The 17,491-nt window shown below is 52.9% G+C and overlaps 1 protein-coding gene and 1 long non-coding RNA gene across 5 annotated transcripts; one reads left to right on the top strand and one right to left on the bottom strand.

Annotated features, from left to right (window-relative positions):
- Nucleotides 1–815: 815 nt before the first annotated feature.
- Nucleotides 816–16,659, bottom strand: Tfr2 (transferrin receptor 2). 4 transcript variants are annotated; one of them, XM_052754078.1, is made up of 18 exons: nt 16,560–16,659; nt 16,075–16,327; nt 15,783–15,969; nt 12,727–12,867; nt 12,540–12,651; nt 12,334–12,456; nt 10,146–10,262; nt 9,928–10,067; nt 8,726–8,889; nt 7,354–7,473; nt 5,417–5,499; nt 5,272–5,335; nt 5,107–5,174; nt 4,936–5,012; nt 4,774–4,858; nt 4,457–4,684; nt 4,008–4,148; nt 816–1,427 (listed from the first exon to the last, which is right to left on the bottom strand). In XM_052754078.1, the coding sequence occupies exons 1-18, from the start codon at nt 16,590–16,592 to the stop codon at nt 1,152–1,154; spliced, it is 2,412 nt and encodes an 803-aa protein (XP_052610038.1). In that variant the 5' UTR covers nt 16,593–16,659; the 3' UTR covers nt 816–1,151. The 4 variants fall into 4 exon arrangements, with proteins under 4 accessions (XP_052610038.1, XP_052610037.1, XP_052610040.1 ...); XM_052754077.1 differs by having other exon boundaries at nt 5,272–5,499; XM_052754080.1 differs by lacking the exon at nt 7,354–7,473.
- LOC128120285 (uncharacterized) lies at nt 12,535–16,590 on the top strand. Its single transcript, XR_008221825.1, has 3 exons — nt 12,535–12,644; nt 15,800–15,979; nt 16,262–16,590. It is a non-coding gene; the product is annotated as an uncharacterized LOC128120285 (long non-coding RNA).
- Nucleotides 16,660–17,491: the final 832 nt, after the last annotated feature.

Here is a 17,491-nt window from a genome sequence, read left to right as displayed (position 1 = left end):
TTTTTTTTTTTTAAGTTTGAGGGCTGGAGAGATGGCTCAGTGGTTTAACAACATTTGTTGTTTTCTCAGGGACCCAGCACACACAATCAGGTGGTTCACAACCACCAGCAACTTTAGCTCCAGAGGACCTGTCACCCTCTTCTTGGCCCCAAAGGCACTGCACTCACATGTGCAAATACTCACACATACATAGGCATAATTTAAAAAAAAAATTTTTTTTTTTTGAGACAAGGTTTCTCTGTGTAGTTCTGGCTGTCCTGGAACTCGCTCTGTAGACCAGCCTGGCCTCGAACGCACAAAGATCCGCCTGGCTCTGCCTCCCGAGTGCTGGGATTAAAGGCTTGTGCCACCACCGCCTGGCTCAATTTAATTTTATTTGTTTTTACTTTATGTGTACGGTGTTTTGCCCGCATGTATGTCTGCGCAGCACGTGCATGAATGCCTATGGAGGCCGGAAGAGGGCGTCAGATCCCCTGGAACTGGAGTGACAGGCAGTTGTAAGCCGCCCCTGGAAGTGCTGGAAAGAAAACTAGTGTCCCCTGGAAGAGCATCGAGTGCTTTTAACCACAAACTTTCACCATGTGGATCCTGGGGATTGAACTCAGGCCGTCAGGCTTGGCAACAAGCATCGTTCCTGGTGAGTTATCCCTTCATCTTCCTTTCGTTATCTTTAGGCAACAGAACAGTTATTTCCCCCGTGGAGATAGCATCTTGCAGGCATGCTGTCAGGTCCCTTCTGTCCATCCTTCCCTAGGTCTCAAGGCGGATGTGAGGGGTGGGGACGGCATGAAAAGGAAGCGAAACTGCTTACAGACTACAGATGTTACCAGGTGGTTTATTGACAACTAATCCCCTTGGGCCTCCCACCACAGACCACCCACTAAAAGAGCTGGCCGGATCCCAGCGCCCACGTAGTCTCTAGATATGGAAGACTTTGCTCCTGAAGGTGGAAGAACCAGTAATGGGAAGAAAGCCGCTTTCCGGATCAGTATGGATGTCACACTGAGAAAACAAGGCTCACCTACATTGCAGGACCCGGGGTGTTCATGAGAACAGGTCGCAATGAGAGGCGCGAGGGGCACCTCCTTCGCCTGCACCACTCAAACAGGGAGACGGGAGAATGCCGTGGGGCTCAGGCAGGGCTGGGCGCCTCAAAAGTTATTGTCAATGTTCCACACGTCGCCGCTGAGCGCGTTGGCTGCCCCCTGCAGCGTCCACGTGAGCAGCGCCAGCTGGCGCCGGAAGCGGCTCTCCTGGAAGCCCAGACCTGATGCCAACCCGGGAGAGACGGCCTTGGAGGCATTGGAGCGCAGCATCCGCAGGTGGTCTAGCAGGGCACCCAAAGTGTGGTCGCCTTGGCCCAGGAAGATGTGGCGGAATGGGGAGTCAGCTGGCGACACGTACTGGGACAAGAGGTAGAATTCCACCTGCAGGAAAAAGTGAGCGCAGGTCACTCCTCCCTCCCCCAGGTCCTAACCCACCCGGAGGCCCCCTAGTACCTGCTTCACAGAGGATGTACCTTGCTTGCACACTCAATATCTCTTGTGTGTGTGTGTGCGTGCATGTGTGTGGAGGCCAAGGTCAACACTAGTAAGTCTTCCTCAATCATGCTCCACAATATTTTTTGAGGCGGGGTCTCTGAACCTGGAACTTGGTGCTCTGGCTAGACTAGCTGGCCGGTGAGCCCTGGGCTTCTCCTCTGCCTCCCTAGTCCGAGGTCCAGGCAGACACCACTGAGCCTGCCTTTTTACGTATGTACTGGTGCTTCGAATTCAAGTCCTCATGTGTATATGGCAAACGCTTTACCCACCCAGCCCTCACCCTAGCCCTGTTTGCTTTCCTTTGAAACAAAGACTGTGTAGCCCAGGCTGACCTGTAATTCACTATGCAGCCCAGGCTGACCTGTAATTCACTGTGTAGCCCAGGCTGACCTGTAATTCACTATGCAGCCCAGGCTGGCCTCAAGCTCACCGTTCTCTTGACTCAGCCTCAGGAGACCTGAGATTGTGGATTTATAGTGTGCACCTCCACACGAGCAGCACTTGTACCTTTTAAAACATCTGTTCAAGAGTCCATGTGTGCCCATGACTTTGACCAGAATCTCAGTGGGCACAGCTTCCAAGTCGCTTTGCCAAATCACTCATAGGACCCTGCTCTACAGGATTAGGGGATATCGGGACATAGCCTCACACGCATGCCAGCATCCGCTTCTTAAACATGAGATTCAGAGGCCAGGGGTGTGGCTTAGTGGTACAGCATGATGCATTTAGCTCCATCCCTGGTACCCAAATCTATCTATCTATCTATCCATCTATCTATCTATCTATCTATCTATCTATCTATCTATCTATCTATCTATCCATCATCCCCTTCCTTCTCTCTCTCTCTCTCTCTCTCTCTCTCTCTCTCTCTCTCTCTCTCTCTCTCGGGGAAGGGTCTCATCATGTAGCCCAGGCTAGTTGTCTCAACCTTCCAAGAGACGGGAGTACAGGCACCTTCACACATAGTTCTTTGGTACTGGGGACGGAGCCCAGGGTTTCATGCATACCAGAAAGTACTCCATCAACGGAGCTACAGCCCTAGCCCATTTTATTTTTTTCTCTTTCTCTTTTCTTTCTCTTTTCTTCCCTCCTTCCTTTCCCTCCCCCTCTTTCCCTTCCTTTTTCATGGCATTGAGCACAGGCTACGGGGTCAGAGTTCCTCATCTCTAACTTTGGCTCCATCACTTCCTGTGTGATCTTGGGTAAGTTACTTGGCTTCTCTGAGCCTACACTACTGCCAACCTCACAGCATGGCAGGAAGTCCTGCTATTGAACAAAATGAAGTAACATCATTAGCCTCTGGGAGCTCGCTACAAATGCCAGCTGCTGTTATCACTATCGGACTCTGTTTTCAACACCTTGCGTGTGCATTTTTCCTGCTAAATGATGGCCATCGGCACTGGCATCCCCTACAGGCATTTGTTGGCACCTGCAGCTGGTATCCAGGACTCAGCCTTCATGAAGTCCATTTCCTCCTCAGGCCATTGGTACTCCCGCCAGAATCCTTTCTACAAGCTCTGTTTTGCCACCTCACCTCCTTGTAAGAAATTTTCGTGATGCCTAGACACTCAAAATTCAAAATCCTGAGCCTTGCCTGGAGGCACACGCCCATAATCCCGGTTACTTGGAGGAATGAGGCAGATGGAGGTCTCCCCGGGCTACAAAGCGAGTTCAAGATTATTCTGGGAAACCTAGGAAGACTTTCAAAATGTAAAACAAAAAGTGGGTTGGAGGCACGCCTCAGTGATAGAACCCCTGCCTAGAATTCCCCAGTGAGGGGCTGGGGTGTGCCTCAGTGATAGAACCCCTGCCTAGAATCCCCCAGTGAGGGGCTGGGGTGTGGTTCAGTGGTAGAGGACCTACCTAGAATCCCCCAGTGAGGGGCTGGGGCATGGCTCAGTGGTAAGGCATATGTTTAACACGCACAGTTCCCTGCTTTGATCCCCACCACACACAAACACACAAAAACCCAAATTTCTTCAGCTGTGCAAAGGCTGCCCACAACTGGTCCCTGTTCAGTGCTCCGCAGGGTCTCTGTTCTGGCTCTGATGACCCGTGCGCAGCTCCCAAGAAAGGCCGGGTTCATTCCCCTGCCTCACCCTCCACCCTGAAATGTCCTTTTTTCTTTGCCTACACCCACGTTTTGCCTGTTCTTGAACACTCAAGCCACACAGTCTAAAGCAGAGGTCAGCAAACTTTCATTTCTGCGAAAAGCCATGGAGTAAATACTCTAGGCTTTGCAGGTTAAACAGTAGACAACGAGGAGGCAGGCCTTTCCTAACCATTTCATCACCTGCCAGAGCCTGCCAAAGTGGGTCTTCGAGCCAGGCTGCTTTCTGAACCCTGTGTGTCCGGTGTAGTACGCCCAGAGACAGGGACATCACAGGGGGCGCAGTGCTTTAGAGTGTCAGGTCCTGGGATAAGGGACCCCAGGCCAGAAGGGGGCGGGCGGGAGCGGGGCCTCACCCTCATGATGCGCACGTTGTACATGCGCATCAGACGCTCGTCGCTCTGCTCGGAGCTGTAAATCTCCTTCCGCAGCTTCTCCGCCGCCCGGATGTAGTCCCCCCTCGCAGAGTACACCCACTGCAGAGTCAGTCCGCGGGCCTGTGGGTGAGGCACAGTCTGAGATTGACAGATCGGTCCCAGCACCGATGCCTAGGGTGGGGTCAAAGCGCTGGCAGGAAGCGGGAAGGGGTGCAGGGAGGCGACCAGGCCTTTGAGGTCAGGGAGGGCAGATCCCAGGCACTCGGGTCGCACTGGTTGTGTCCTCGGGGATTAGGTGACTGGAGGTAGAAATAAAAAGGGCCAGACTGCAGGATGGGACCTAGATCTCAGGGTTGGTGAGAGGAGAAGCCGGACACCCCCAGTGATGAAGCGCCCTGCAGGCTGGGAGCGGGATCGGCATCTTGGACCTTGAGGTCCCCAGAGAACTCGTTGAGGTTGCCAATGTGCCCGAGGACCACGTCCCCATAGCGGCCAAAGTCGAGCGGCAGCAGATGATCGTGGCTTAGTCGGATGAGGAGCAGGCCTGTGAGCTGAGCCACTGCCTGGGCCACGGCGGGCAGGCGACCTCGCAGCATCTTGTGCAGATTCTCATACGTGTCCTCCTTCGTGTGCAGGAATGGGTACACCCGATCATCCTGCCGGGACATGGAAGGGCTGGGCGCAGGAACGTGGTGCTGACCGGCTGGGGGCCTGGTGTCCTGGGACAAGGGCTGGGGAATCTCACCTCCGTGAAGGAGAACTCCACAGCTGGGACCCCCGCAAAAGCCGTGAAGGAATATGCACTGCTGTCCATGGGCAGGGGCCGAATCCTGGGGGCAGGCAGATGGGAGGCCTCTGAGGACTCAGTTTCCCCAGGCTTCCACCCCTAGTCCTCGTTTCAACTTACACTTCGGCATCCCAGTTGGGATTGGTCAACACCACTTGGTCATAGAGCGTCTGTCCGCTGTGGTTAGGGGAATCCACCTGCGGCAGGATGAGGGGCACGAGTCAGGCTGTGCCCCCTTTGGGCTACAGTCTCACAAGCGTATCTGTCACCCCCAGTCCCAGCCTGTCTTGCCTGCTTCAGGATATTCTCAATGAGGCTGATCAGAAGGGGGCTGGTCTTGGCGTGAAATTTGCCATCTCCTGAAGAGAAAGAAGGGGAGGGATGACAGTCTCAGGGACAGATTCCATGGCACAGATGGACCTGAGAGAGAGGGCCAGGTAGCATTGCCCAGCTCACCCAACACTGAATTGTCCAGGCTCACATATACCACGGCTTTGAGGTGTAGCACGCTGAGGTAGCCCTGTGGGTCGGGGAAGAGTGTGAAGAAGGAAGGTTCCCCTCCCCCGCCTCTCCCCATTACCTCTGCAGAACCCCAAATCACCTCCAACCACTCCATGGATCCCACGTTGCCAAAGTCACCTCCATCCCAGCTGATGAACAAGAGACTTCTTCGCGGTCTGAACCCTACGTGAAGAGGGACGACACACGGGTTCAACACCCCCTGCACCTTCCTCCATCCCTGTCCCCAGAGGGTCTCCACTTCCTCTTCACTCACCCAGCATCCTCGCCCATCTCTCCTGATCTACCCTGACTCAGTAATAATACCTTGGAGTGGCTTCTAAAGATGCCATTTCTTGCTTAATTGTCACTCCAGCCATTGACACCACATTCCAGTCTTTATTTAGTTTTTAAATTTTTTTTTTTGTTTGTTTTTGAGACAGGGTTTCTCTGTGTGCAACAGTCCTGGCTGTCCTGGATCTTGCTCTGTAGACCAGGCTGGCCTCGATCTCACAGAGATCCACCTGCCTCTGCCTCCCGAGTGCTGGGATCAAAGGCGTGTGCCACCACCGCCCAGCTTAGTTTTTAATTTTTAAAAATAATTTATTTGTGTGTGTGTGGGCACACACCCACCTCAGTGGGGGAAGTGGAGGTCAGAGGGCAACTAGCAGGAGCCTGTTCTCTGCTCCCACCATGGGGAACTCCAGCTCAGGTTCTCGGGCTTGCCAACAAGCACCTGCTGCTACCATCTGCCTGCCCTTATTTGATGTCCTAAGACAGGGTCACATGTAGCCCAGGCTGGCCACAAATTCCCCATACGGTAAAAGATGACTTATTTCAAACTCCAAGTACTGGAATAACAGGTGTGGGCCCCATGACTGGCCTAGTTAACGTCTGAGGTCAACTGCAAAGGGATTTTACTATGGTATCGGCACACACGTGTGCCGTTACGCTTTGTTCTAACTAGTCCCCTCCCCCACCGCCGTGCTCTTGGTTGTCCCCTCAGTAGCCTGGCACCTCTCTCTCTCTCTCTCTCTCTCTCTCTCTCTCTCTCTCTCCAGTTCTAGGGATTAAACAAGGGCCTCTTGCAAGTTGTCTACCACTAAGCTATATCCCCACCTCTTTTTTTTTTTTTTAACTTTTGTTCATTTTTTTTTTTTAATGGTTCTGTTTTGGAACAGGGTCTTGCTATGTAGACCTGACTGGCTAGATACTTACTATGGAAACCAGGCTGGTCCTTGAAGTTACAGCAATCCCTCTGCCTCTACCTCCTGAGTGCTGGGATTACAGATGCGTGCCACCATGCCTGACCAGTTTTTTTGGTTGGTTGGTTTGGGTTACCTCCCTGTGTAGTCAGGGATTACCTTGAACTCCTGATCACCCTGCTCTCGCTTCTGGAATGCTAAGATTACGTAAGAGTACCACCATGCTCAGATTTTTTTTTTCTTTCTGTTTGTAACAGGGTCTCATTATGTAGACCAGGCTGGCCTCAAACTCACAGTGATCTTCCTGTGGAGGTACTGGGATTGAAGGCATGTGCCACCACGCCTGGCTTTGTTTGTTTGTTTTTGTTTTATGAGACATAGACTCATGTAGCCCAGGCTGGTCTAGAACTTCTTACGTAGTTGAGAATGACCTTGAAATCTTGATCTTCCTGCCTCAGTCTCCCGAGGGCCAGAATTATAGGTATGTCTAGCCAACTCATTTAAAAAATTAAAAATATTTTTGTGTGTATGTGTGTGTGCATGCATGTGGTGGCATATGTGTGGCGATCAGGGGACCACTTTCGGGAGCTGGATTTCTCCTTTTACCATGTGGTTTCTGGGAATCCAACTCAGGTTATTGGACTCGGTATCCTAGGCTAACACACTGATGAAATAGTATTTTGGTGAAGTTACTTACCCGGAACCACACACTGGATACTCCAGTCATGGGACTCTGACCCAAGTGACCTCTTTCCAGTACATGCTGCCAACTACCTTTGACCTAGGCCTAGCTCAGGACACAGCCCCAACTCACCCAGGCTGGCTCTGACCTTACCATTGCTGACCATGGAGGAAAAGGTCTGAACCAGTTCCAGCAGGATGGCAGTCCCCACCGCAGATTTGGCTGCTCCTGGGCCCCACGCATCCCTCTGGGCCCCGATAACAACGTAGTGATCTGGGGAAGGTGTGTGTAGAGCCCACATCTTAAACTGACAAGGTCTCCCCATGTGGCTCTGGAGGGTGGGTGCTCCCAGAGCCTCACCCTTTCCTCTCCACTCCCCACCCCCGACCCCCAAGAGCTTCCACGCTGTAGACCCTCCCTGTTCCACAAGCATAGCTCTCTAATCCCTGCTAGGTCAGAAGACCACGCCCACGTCTCTTGGCCCCGCCCAGATGGGATGGGCTGACCCATCAATAGGCATTTGGAGAAGATTCAAACACACAGACCTCCCCGCACGCGCGCGCACGCGCACACACACACACACACACACACACACACACACACACACACCTTTGTTTCTGAAAACAGGGTCTCACATAACCGAGGCTGGGCTCAAACTCCTGACATTTCCACTTCTTCCACTTCTTCCCAGGTGCCAGGATTACAGGCACGTACCACCACATCAGGTTGCACCAAGTGCTGGCATCAAACCCCGAGTTTCTCCCATGCTAGGCAACCACTCTATCAGCTGAGCTGCTGCCGATAGAGGGGGTATTCTGTTTTGTTGGAGTTTTTGTTTTTCTTTGTGTCCTACACTGGCCTTGAACTTCTGATTTCCTGGCTCTAGGTGTGTGCCACCACTCCTGGCTCCTTCCTCTGCTTAATACAGGCTCTCAAGGCCTAGGCTATGTAGCTTAGGCTGGCCTGGAACTCATCAACCTCCTGCCTCAGACTCTTGAGTGCCGGGATGACAGATGTGAAGCACCACGCCTGACCAAACCCTAAGGACATTCTGGACTCCATTCTCTCCCTGGTCAGGCAGGCCTGCACCTTCCCTAGCCTGCTGCCCTCACCCCAGCTCTTCTGCACCCCTACTCCGACCTCCAACATCCTCATCCGAGTGTCACGCCAGGTCTCTGCTTCTCCCTCAACACCTGGGCTTCCCAGGTCTGCCCCACCCTGACAAGTCTGCTCAGCCACCTTGGATTCCCTACTACCAGAGTTGGTTGTCCAATCTGGTCCTTGTTTGTTGCTTGGATATCCAGTATAATAACATTATCCAACATATGCTTGCTTACCCCCAATGTATGGGGAGCTCACTACTGAACAATACCGCCCATTTGGAGGGCTCCTCACTGCCACCTCTCATCAGCCTCCATTCCCTGGGCATCACTCCTGGCCCTTCTCGAGGGCCTCCTGCATCAGTCCTTGGTTGGGTTTAGGAGCAGAGCCTAAGTTGTGGGAGATACGGGGCAGACAAGCCCACCTGGTTCTGCGAAGCCTTCAATGCAGGCAAAGATGTTACTGATGGGAGTCGAGGCCCTGCGGTTGTTGACCACAAGGCGCAGGGCTGGCCCAGGTCCCAGCCGATACGGAGAGCCCGACAGGTGTCCTTTCCACTCCTGGGGGGCCACTGGGCCTTTGAGTTTCCTGGAAAAAGACGGAGCAGAGACGTCTTGAAGTGGTAGTGTGGCCTAGGCCGCAGAAGAGCCTAGAGCCCCATTTCATCCTCTCTTGTCCCCACGGACAGTGGTACAGGCTGTGTCCCGGGCAAGGGTCCTCAGCACTTGTGGGTGTACCAGACGGTGGGGCCTGGTAAAAGGTGTGCCCACCTAGAGGGTCACGTCTTTCTTTTGTGTGTGTACACATGCACGTGTGTGTGGAAGTGTGTGCGCAGGTGTGTATAGAGGCCAACCTCACATCTTGCCCTCAAGTGCTAGCCACTTTTTGTTTGTAAGTTTATAACACATTTTCTCGTTTGTGTGTGAGTGTGCAGCATGTGTGTCGCAGTGTGCGTGTGGAGGTCGGAGGACAACTTGTGGAGGTCGGTCCTCTCTGAGTGTGTGGTACTTGGAGACGGTCTTCAGGCTTCCTGGCAAGTGCCTTTGCCCACTGAGGCATCTGAATAGGACTTCTTGGTTTATTTATTTATTTACTTATTTGACAGGATCTGCATTTGGCCTGAAGCTCACCAGTGACCCTAAGCTGGATGCCAATGAGCTCCAGGGATCCACCGGGCTCTGCCTCTCCAGTGGAGGATTGCATACACACACTTAGGTTTTGTTTATTTTTTATTTTTTGAGTTTAGTTTTGTTTTTTGAAACAGGGTTTCTCCGTGTAGTTTTGGTGCCTGTCCTGGATCTCGCTCTGTATACCTAGAACTCAAAGAGATCTGCCTGCCTCTGCCTCCTAGGTGACCCTCTAGGTGGGCACATTCCAGAGACAGAGACAGGGAGTGCTGGGACTAAAGGCGTGCGCCACTAACGCCCGGTGGCTTTGTGCTTTGTTTTTAACACGGGTTCTGGGGATGTAAAAGCGGTCCTCATACTTGAGCGGCAAGCCCTTTACTGACAGAACTATCTTTAGGGAGTTAGTTATCCAAGATAGTTCCAGAGTCACCTTCTTATTCACCCAAGGAACCCTTCAGCATTCCCCCCCCTTGACCCCCACACACTTTCCATATCTTACCTGAGCAAGCCGACAGCGACGTTGGCACTGATGGGCTGGGCGGGGATGCTGGGAAGGCCTGATGACTCTACCGGCGGGAACTGGGTTTGGTTGAAGGAGGGGAAGCCCGGTGTGTAAGGGTCTCCAGTTCCGAGGTGCACCTAAAGAGGAAGCAGTCCCCGCTCTGAAACTGTGGGCCCAACAAGCCCCATTGTGCATCCCTGGGCCCCAAGACTCACGTGTCCATACACAGCCCGGTAGCTGGGCAGGCCTGGCTTGTGAGGGTCCTGGGAGAAGTCTGCTGGATCGGGGTATATCAGTACTCCTTGGACCCCAAAGTCCTGGGCAACAGCTACCTGAGGGAGCACAGAAAAGCCAGGAAAGGTAACATGGCCCCTTCATCCGCAGCTGCCATCCGGAAGGGACCCTGTGTGGCTATCACTCGGCTCTCACGTTGCAGCCCTCCCTCAGGGCCTCTGTAGCATTTAAAACCTGTGTGCCCGGGGCTGGAGAGATGGCTCAGTGGTTAAGAGTGCTGGCTGCTCTTCCCGAGGACCTGGGTTCGATTCCCAGCACCTAAATGGCAGCTCACAACTGTCTGTAAGTCCAGTTCCAGCGGATCTGGCATCTCATCTGGCCTCCACAAGCACCAGGCACATATACGGTGCATGGACTGCATGCAGGAGGCAAAAGACACCAATATCCATAACAAAATTAAAAAATTAAAAATCGGCCGGGCGGTGGTGGCGCACGCCTTTAATCCCAGCACTCGGGAGGCAGAGGCAGGTGGATCTCTGTGAGTTCGAGGCCAGCCTGGTCTCCAAAGCGAGTTCCAGGAAAGGCGCAAAGCTACACAGAGAAACCCTGTCTCGAAAAAACCAAAAAAAATAAAAAATAAAAAAAAAATAAAAATCTCTGTCCAAGCCATGAATGCCTTTAATCCCAGCAGTCAGGAGGCAGAGGCACGCGGATCTCTGTGAGTTCCAGGCCAGCCTCGAGGCCAGCCTGGTCTACAAAGTGAGTTCCAGGACACCTAGGGCTGTTATACAGAGAAACCTTGTCTCAAAAACAAACAAACAAACAAAAAAAACCAAAAACAAAACAACAACAACAAAAAACAACCAACCAAACAAGCAAACTTGTGCCACACTGCCTCCCTTTGTCTTCCCTGACTGATTCAACCAAACCCCCCGATTCTGTTCATTGCTAATGTTTGTCTTTCACTCCTGAGATTTAGCCGAGGGCCTGGCACGTGTTACATGTGGAGTCAGTGTTCTCTTTCCACCACGCGTATCCTGGGAGTGTGACTTGGGTCATCAGGCGAGACAGCAAGCACCTTTACCTGCAGAGACACCTCATCGTCTCCCACAGACACCTCACCGTCTCTCACCGTCTCCCAGAGACACCTCACCGTCTCCCACAGACCCCTCACCGTCTCCCACAGACACCTCACCGTCTCCCAGCCTTGCTGTTCTTTTCTTTTATTTCGTTTTGAAATAGTCTCTAGCCCAAGCAGGTCCTGAACTCTCTGTAGTCAGGGATGATCTTGACTTCCTAATCTCCTGCTTCCTCACCCTCAGGGCTGGGATTGCAGGTGTGTGCTACCATGACTGGTGTATGCCGTGCTGGGGAATCAAACTCCGGGCTTTGGGCATGCTAGGCAAGCACTCTACCAACTGCACCACATCACAAGCCCATGTGCTATTTTAATTGGAAAGAGAATTACGTGTATTTATTTATCTGTGTGTCGAGGACAACTTGCAAGAACAGGTTCTCCCCTCCCGCCTCTAGGTCCCAGAGGTTGGATTCAGACTTGGTAGTACGTGCCTTTTCCCACTGAGCTATTTCCCTTATCCCTCTGGTTTGGTTTTTTAGACAGAATCTTGTGTATTCCAGGCTGGCTTCAAATTCTTTATGTGGCTGAAAATGACTTTGAACCTTAATCCTCCTGCCTCCACCGGCCCCTGCAAGCACTGAGGTGACAGATCTGTGCCACCACATCTGGCTGTCAGCTGTATTTTCATTATTTAATTTTAAAAAATGAGACATGCCAGGAGGTATTGGTGCACATATTTAATCCTAGCATTCGGGAGACAGAGGCAGACAGATCTCTGAATTTGAAGATAGCCTGGGCTACAGAGTGAGTTCCAGAGGGCTACACAAAGAAACCCTGTTGAGAGAGAGAGAGAGAGAGACCGGGTCTCGCTGTGTCGCCCAGGCAGGTCTTGAATTTACAATCTTCCTGCCTCAGCTTCCTACGCAGCTGGGGTGACAGGTTACATGCCTGTCTTCTGCCAACACGTTCTTAAAATGTGCCTGATTTTTCTTTTCTCCCGGTGACAGCCTCCTAGATCCTCGACGAAGACACGCCTGTTCCCCAGACCTCTCGCGCCTCACTTCACACACTGCCCTGTGTGGGACCCTCACCTTCTGGGCGAAGCTGGTAATGCCCGCGCGCACTAGCAGGAGGCTGCCGGCCAGCTCCACGCCCTTGGCTCTCAGCTCCTGCAGATCCTCCGGCCGCCCGTAGTGGGCGTACACCAGCTTGCCCTGGGGACCGAGGAGTCTTTGAGGCACTGTGCGGGCATCCCGACTCAGCTACCCACAGAGGGCGACGTGACAGGCTCGCTCACCGTGGCGTTGCCAGTGGCGCTGTAGGGACAGTAGACTTCCGGATCCTCCAGCGGCAGCTGCTCCTGGGCGCTCCCGGCTGCATCCACCCAGTGCAAGGTGTTAGGGTGAGCCCTGAGGACGGGGAGGGTGAGCACCCCTGGCTGTGCAACCCCACGGCATGTCCCCTTGTCGCGTCCCCAGACTCACAGGTCCGGGAACTGAAGCCCCACATAGTGAGTGTCAGTCCACACGTGGTCCAGCTTCTGGCTTGAGAACATATCGAGGATGTCTTTGACCAGAGTGGCCATCATGGTTGAGCCAGCCACGCGTTCCCGGAGGGTGGTCACCCTGAGCAGAGAGGGATCACACTGGGAAGGGGGTTGTGCAGAAAAGGGACTCCCATTTCCCCCGCAGAAGTGGGGAAAACGCAGGTCTGGAATGCCATCTAATGAATCCCAGGCTAGCCTCGAACTCAGGTAGAAAGCACTTGGGAGGTGGAGGCAGGAGGATCGAGCTTCAGGACAGGACCTCACCCTGTCTGCTTCCGTTATCATCACCCAGCAAGAAATTGTCACCTAAACTCTTCTCCCCTCGAGCATGTGCTGCCCTCTCATGGTTTGTGACCAAGGTCTGTCTGAAACCTTTGCAAGAGAAACTACCCTCCCCATTTATCACAGACCTGTGGCCTTGGCAGAGACCAGGCCATTCCCAGAGTGGGCACATCTCCCACCGGACTCTTGGGTTTCCCGACCTCTAGTCTTGGGATGGAGGTGCTCCTGGCTCTCTAAACCCGCTCCCTCTCTCTTTCCCTTCCTTGTAGGGGATTCTAGGAAATTACTCTATCACTGGGCTACAGCTGTTACCCCAAACCACCTTTACATTTTTTTCTGTTCTATTTTTAGACAAAGCTATGCTGAATTGGCAAGACTAGCCACAGACTCCCTCGAAACCCAGCTAGACCCAGAACTTCTCTGTTTTAGCTTTAGGATAAGTTAGAACCTGGTTCTCTCCTCCCATCCCTGAGATCCCGGGGATTGAACTCTGGTTGTTGGACTTGGCAGCAATCACCTTTACCCGCTGAGCCATCTCGCCAGCCCTGAGCCTCCCTTTTTGACTACACCTTGTGAGGTTCTGGTTTTGTTTCCCCCCCTTCATCCTCACTGTATTTGCCAGTCTGTCTGTCTGTCTTGGGAGGAGACATTTATGTTGGCTCACATTTCCAGAGCATTTTTCATTCCTTACTATGTTGCAGAGGGTATGGATTTAGGAAAACTTGGCAGGTTTTTAGCTCTACCCATGTCCTGGCTTTCATAAGATCTTTTTGGGGGGTGGGGTGGAGGGTGGAGGACAAGATCTCATTTGACCTGGAAGTCACTATGTGGCCAAGGACAGCTTTGAACTCCTGACCCTCCTGCTCCCACCTCCCAGGTACTGGGATCACAGGTGTGAACCACCACACTTAGTTCACGCCACTTAGGGGATCATGCTAGGTCACCGGAGCTATAGCCCGAGCCTCGGATTGGAGGTCCTCACACGTGATGGAGCCGTCTGTTTTGATCAAGTGCCCTGCTGTGTATCAAAAGATACACCATGATCAGGCTCGGCAAGGAAACACGTGTATCCAAATGGCTGCATCAACGTTAAAGACAGCGCTAGGTAGCTTAGATCCTCAGTACAGAGGAGGAGGAGGAGAACCGAGGCACACACCTATAATCCTAGCACTTGCGGGGGGGGGGGGGGAGGCGGGGGGGGGGAAGGGAGAGGATCTCGAGTTTGAGACCAGCCTGGGCTACATCACAAGACCCTGTCTGGAAAAAAAAAAAAAAAAGCTAAAAACAAAACAAATTAAATCAAACAAAATAGAAAAAGGGCTAGAGGCGTAGCTCAGCGGCCGAGTCCTTGTCTACGAGCATGCAAGGTCCTAGGTTCAACCCCCAGAACTGTAGACAAAAAAATTGAAGAAGTCCAGTGAGATGGCTCAGAAGGTAAACGACACTTGTGGTCAAGCCTGAGGACCTGGGTTCAGTCCCTGGGTTCTACATGGCAGTAGGAGAGAACTGACTTCTGCAAGTTGATCTCTGACCTCCACACATGTGCAGCGCACCCAAGCACCATACCCTGATAATAAATAAATAGCTGCTTAAAAAGAAGGAAGAGCCGGGCGGTGGTGGCGCACGCCTTTAATCCCAGCACTCGGGAGGCAGAGGCAGGCGGATCTCTGTGAGTTCGAGGCCAGCCTGGGCTACAAAGCAAGATCCAGGAAAGGCGCAAAGCTACAGAGAAACCCTGTCTCGAAAAACAAAAAAAAAAAACAAAAAAAAAAAAAAAGAAGAAGAAGAAGAAGAAGAAAGAAAGAGGGTCTGGAGAGATGGCTCAGCTGTTAAGAGCACTGGCTGCTCTTCCAGAGGACCCGGGTTCAATTCTCAGCAACCATAGGGCAGCTCACAACTGTCTGGAACTCCAGTTGCAGGGGACCTGGCATCCTCACACAGACACACATGGGGGCAAAACATCAATGCATATAAAATAAATAAATGAATACATCTTTAAAAAAGAAAGAAAGAAGCCGGGCGGTTGTTGCGCACGCCTTTAATCCCAGCACTCGGGAGGCAGAGCCAGGCGGATCTCTGTGAGTTCAAGGCCAGCCTGGGCTCCAAAGCGAGTTCCAGGAAAGGCACAAAGCTACACAGAGAAACCCTGTCTCAAAAAACCAAAAAAAAAAAAAAAAAGAAAGAAAGAAAGAAAGAAACCCAAAGAGGAAAAAAAATCATGTGGTTGTCTCAGTACACGGTGAAAAAAATACTTAAAAAAAAAAATCAAACCTATTCTTCATTACCTGACCATTACATAAAATAAAATTAAAATGTCATTTACCTTTACAAATTATTTGTTTTTTTGAGATGGGTCTCATGTGTCCCAGGCTAGCCTCCAATTTATTATGTAGCCAAGGATGTCCGTGAACTCCTAATCCCCCTGCATCTACTTCCTGAGTGCTGGCACTACATGCATAGTCCACCAGGCCCTGGTCCCTCTGCTTTCTTTTGCTCAGCTGCTTGTCTCCTAAATAAACCATCCTCAATGTCTCAGGTCCTTGGGTACTCAGCTTCTGGTATCTGCCATCCTTCCAAGGGCCACTGAACGTGGAAGCCAGCGGGGAGGGTGGAAAGATCCAAGAGGGGACTTAGGTAACATGAGAACTGGCGGGGCCTCCAGTTTGAATTGCACTGGACACTGGGCCAGGAAGGAAGCCAGGCTATTCTTACCTGATGGTGTCCTCCAGGTGCCCCTCCCCAAGGAACCGAAGAAACATGGCCTGGAGGTCACTCCAGTACAACGTGCCCAGGCCGGAGTTGAGGTCCAGCTCAGAGTTGACATCCTCGCCGACCATCAACACGGAGTCCCCGCATGCCTGGCAGGACCCTCGAAAGGTCACATAGCCCAGGAGGAAGGCTGGCAGGTGGTAAGATGTGGGTTCTCTTATGCCCCTCTTCTACTGGACCCCAGAAGTGCCCCCAGCCCAGGCCTTTCGCTGAGGAAGAGGAAGGGAACACTCACCCCCAGTGAAGATCAACAGGGTGGTCAGGACCAGATAGGGGGCAGCCTTTCGACCTGCTGCCGCCCAGGGGATGGGAGCTGACCTCCCGGGCCGGGAGCCTAAGGGCTCAGGGCCCTTGAGTTCCATGGGGCAGAACTGGACAGGCAGCTCGGCCTCTTCCTCCCTGTCCTCCTCTTCCTCCTCCAGGTGCCCCAGATCAGGGCCTTCCACACGTTTATAGATGGTCTGAGAGGGTCTTGGGGACCACTGTTGCTGTGTGGAGCGGGCAGGTAGGCATGAGATTAGGGGAAGGGGCCTAGGAGTTGGGGAAGGGTTAGGCAAGAATGGTGTCACCGGCTGGGGCAGGGAGGGAGCTCTAGGGGGGAGGCTGGAGAGGAGGCACCCAAGGGGGATGAGGTGGGGCCAACCTTACGCATTAGGGAGGGGCCTGAGGACCATGGAGGAAGACCTAATGCGTGTAACCCTCCCACCCGCATGGTCTTACCGCTCTCTGCAGTAGACCCCAAAGTTGGTCCATGCTTGTGCCCCCTCCTGAACCCTGCAAATAGTCCCCCCCAATGACAGACCGTTTGTGGGAGCCCCAGAGGGCCCCTTATCAGCCCTGGCAGGCAGCCTGAGCCTAGGCCGTTCCTCACTCCCCAAAAGGGTGGGAGCTCAGTCTGGCCTCGGTCCAGCCTTCCAGACATTCCTCCCCCGCCCCGGACCCCGCCCCAGCTCACGCTAGATGACAAGGGGCTGTGCCTTCTCCTGCCAATCCTTCCACAGACCCCACTGCTGCGGGCTGACTGCAAAACAATCAATTTTTTTAAACCTCAGGGCAGACTTTGAACACCTTAGTTCCCGGCACAGGTCGGGGGAGGGGGAGCTGAAAGTGAGGGGGAAGGGGAGATGTGGCCAGATGCCTCCTTTTTTCCTGATTCCACCCTCTCTCAGTGTCCTTGGGGAAAATACCCAGCTCCCTTGGAAGCTTCATCATGAAAATTCCTGTCCCCCTCCACCCCTTGTGGGGTTCTTAGGTTCCCCCAACATACAGCCCTCCAAACGGCCTGTTAGCTGGTCTTCCTGCCCCGACCTCTGCTCAGCTAGATCCCAAACTAGCGGCAGCCTAGTGGGGGCGACTCGGTAGTTTAATCCGACCATAAAGCTGTCTGTCTGTGCTGGGGAGGGAGGGCTGTAAATGAGATGAAGAGGTCAAAAGGAGCCAATGAGTGGGTCCCGGGGTCAGGAAGCTCTGGGTCGGGCGCCCACTTCACCAGCTCCTCTTGGGTCACTAAAGGACTTAATTAGATGTTTCTCTTTGGGGGTCTAGGGCTCTCTAAGAATTTGATGAATGGCCACAGCCTCAGTTTACCCTCCAGTTTCAAATCCAAGACAGCCAGGACCCGCAGCTCTGAATGGGAAAGTTCAGGGTCCACC

Source organism: Peromyscus californicus, unplaced genomic scaffold (assembly GCF_007827085.1).
Source record: "Peromyscus californicus insignis strain IS unplaced genomic scaffold, ASM782708v3 Scaffold_2__1_contigs__length_46816999, whole genome shotgun sequence".
NCBI lineage: Eukaryota > Metazoa > Chordata > Mammalia > Rodentia > Cricetidae > Peromyscus > Peromyscus californicus.
Note: the sequence above shows the minus strand (reverse complement) of the source record. Positions and strands in the feature narration are given on the sequence as shown.

Bases quoted from the DNA above. Each gene is read 5' to 3' on its own strand.
- Tfr2 (XM_052754077.1), bottom strand. From the start codon at position 16,592: ATGGACCAACTTTGGGGTCTACTGCAGAGAGCG. The intron at 7,474-8,725 runs GTGGGCTTGTCT...CACCTTCCCCAG, and splicing joins TGAAGGCTTCGCAGAACCAG to ATCACTACGTTGTTATCGGG. The intron at 4,685-4,773 runs GTGAGATTCCCC...ATGTCCCGGCAG, and splicing joins TGGAGTTCTCCTTCACGGAG to GATGATCGGGTGTACCCATT.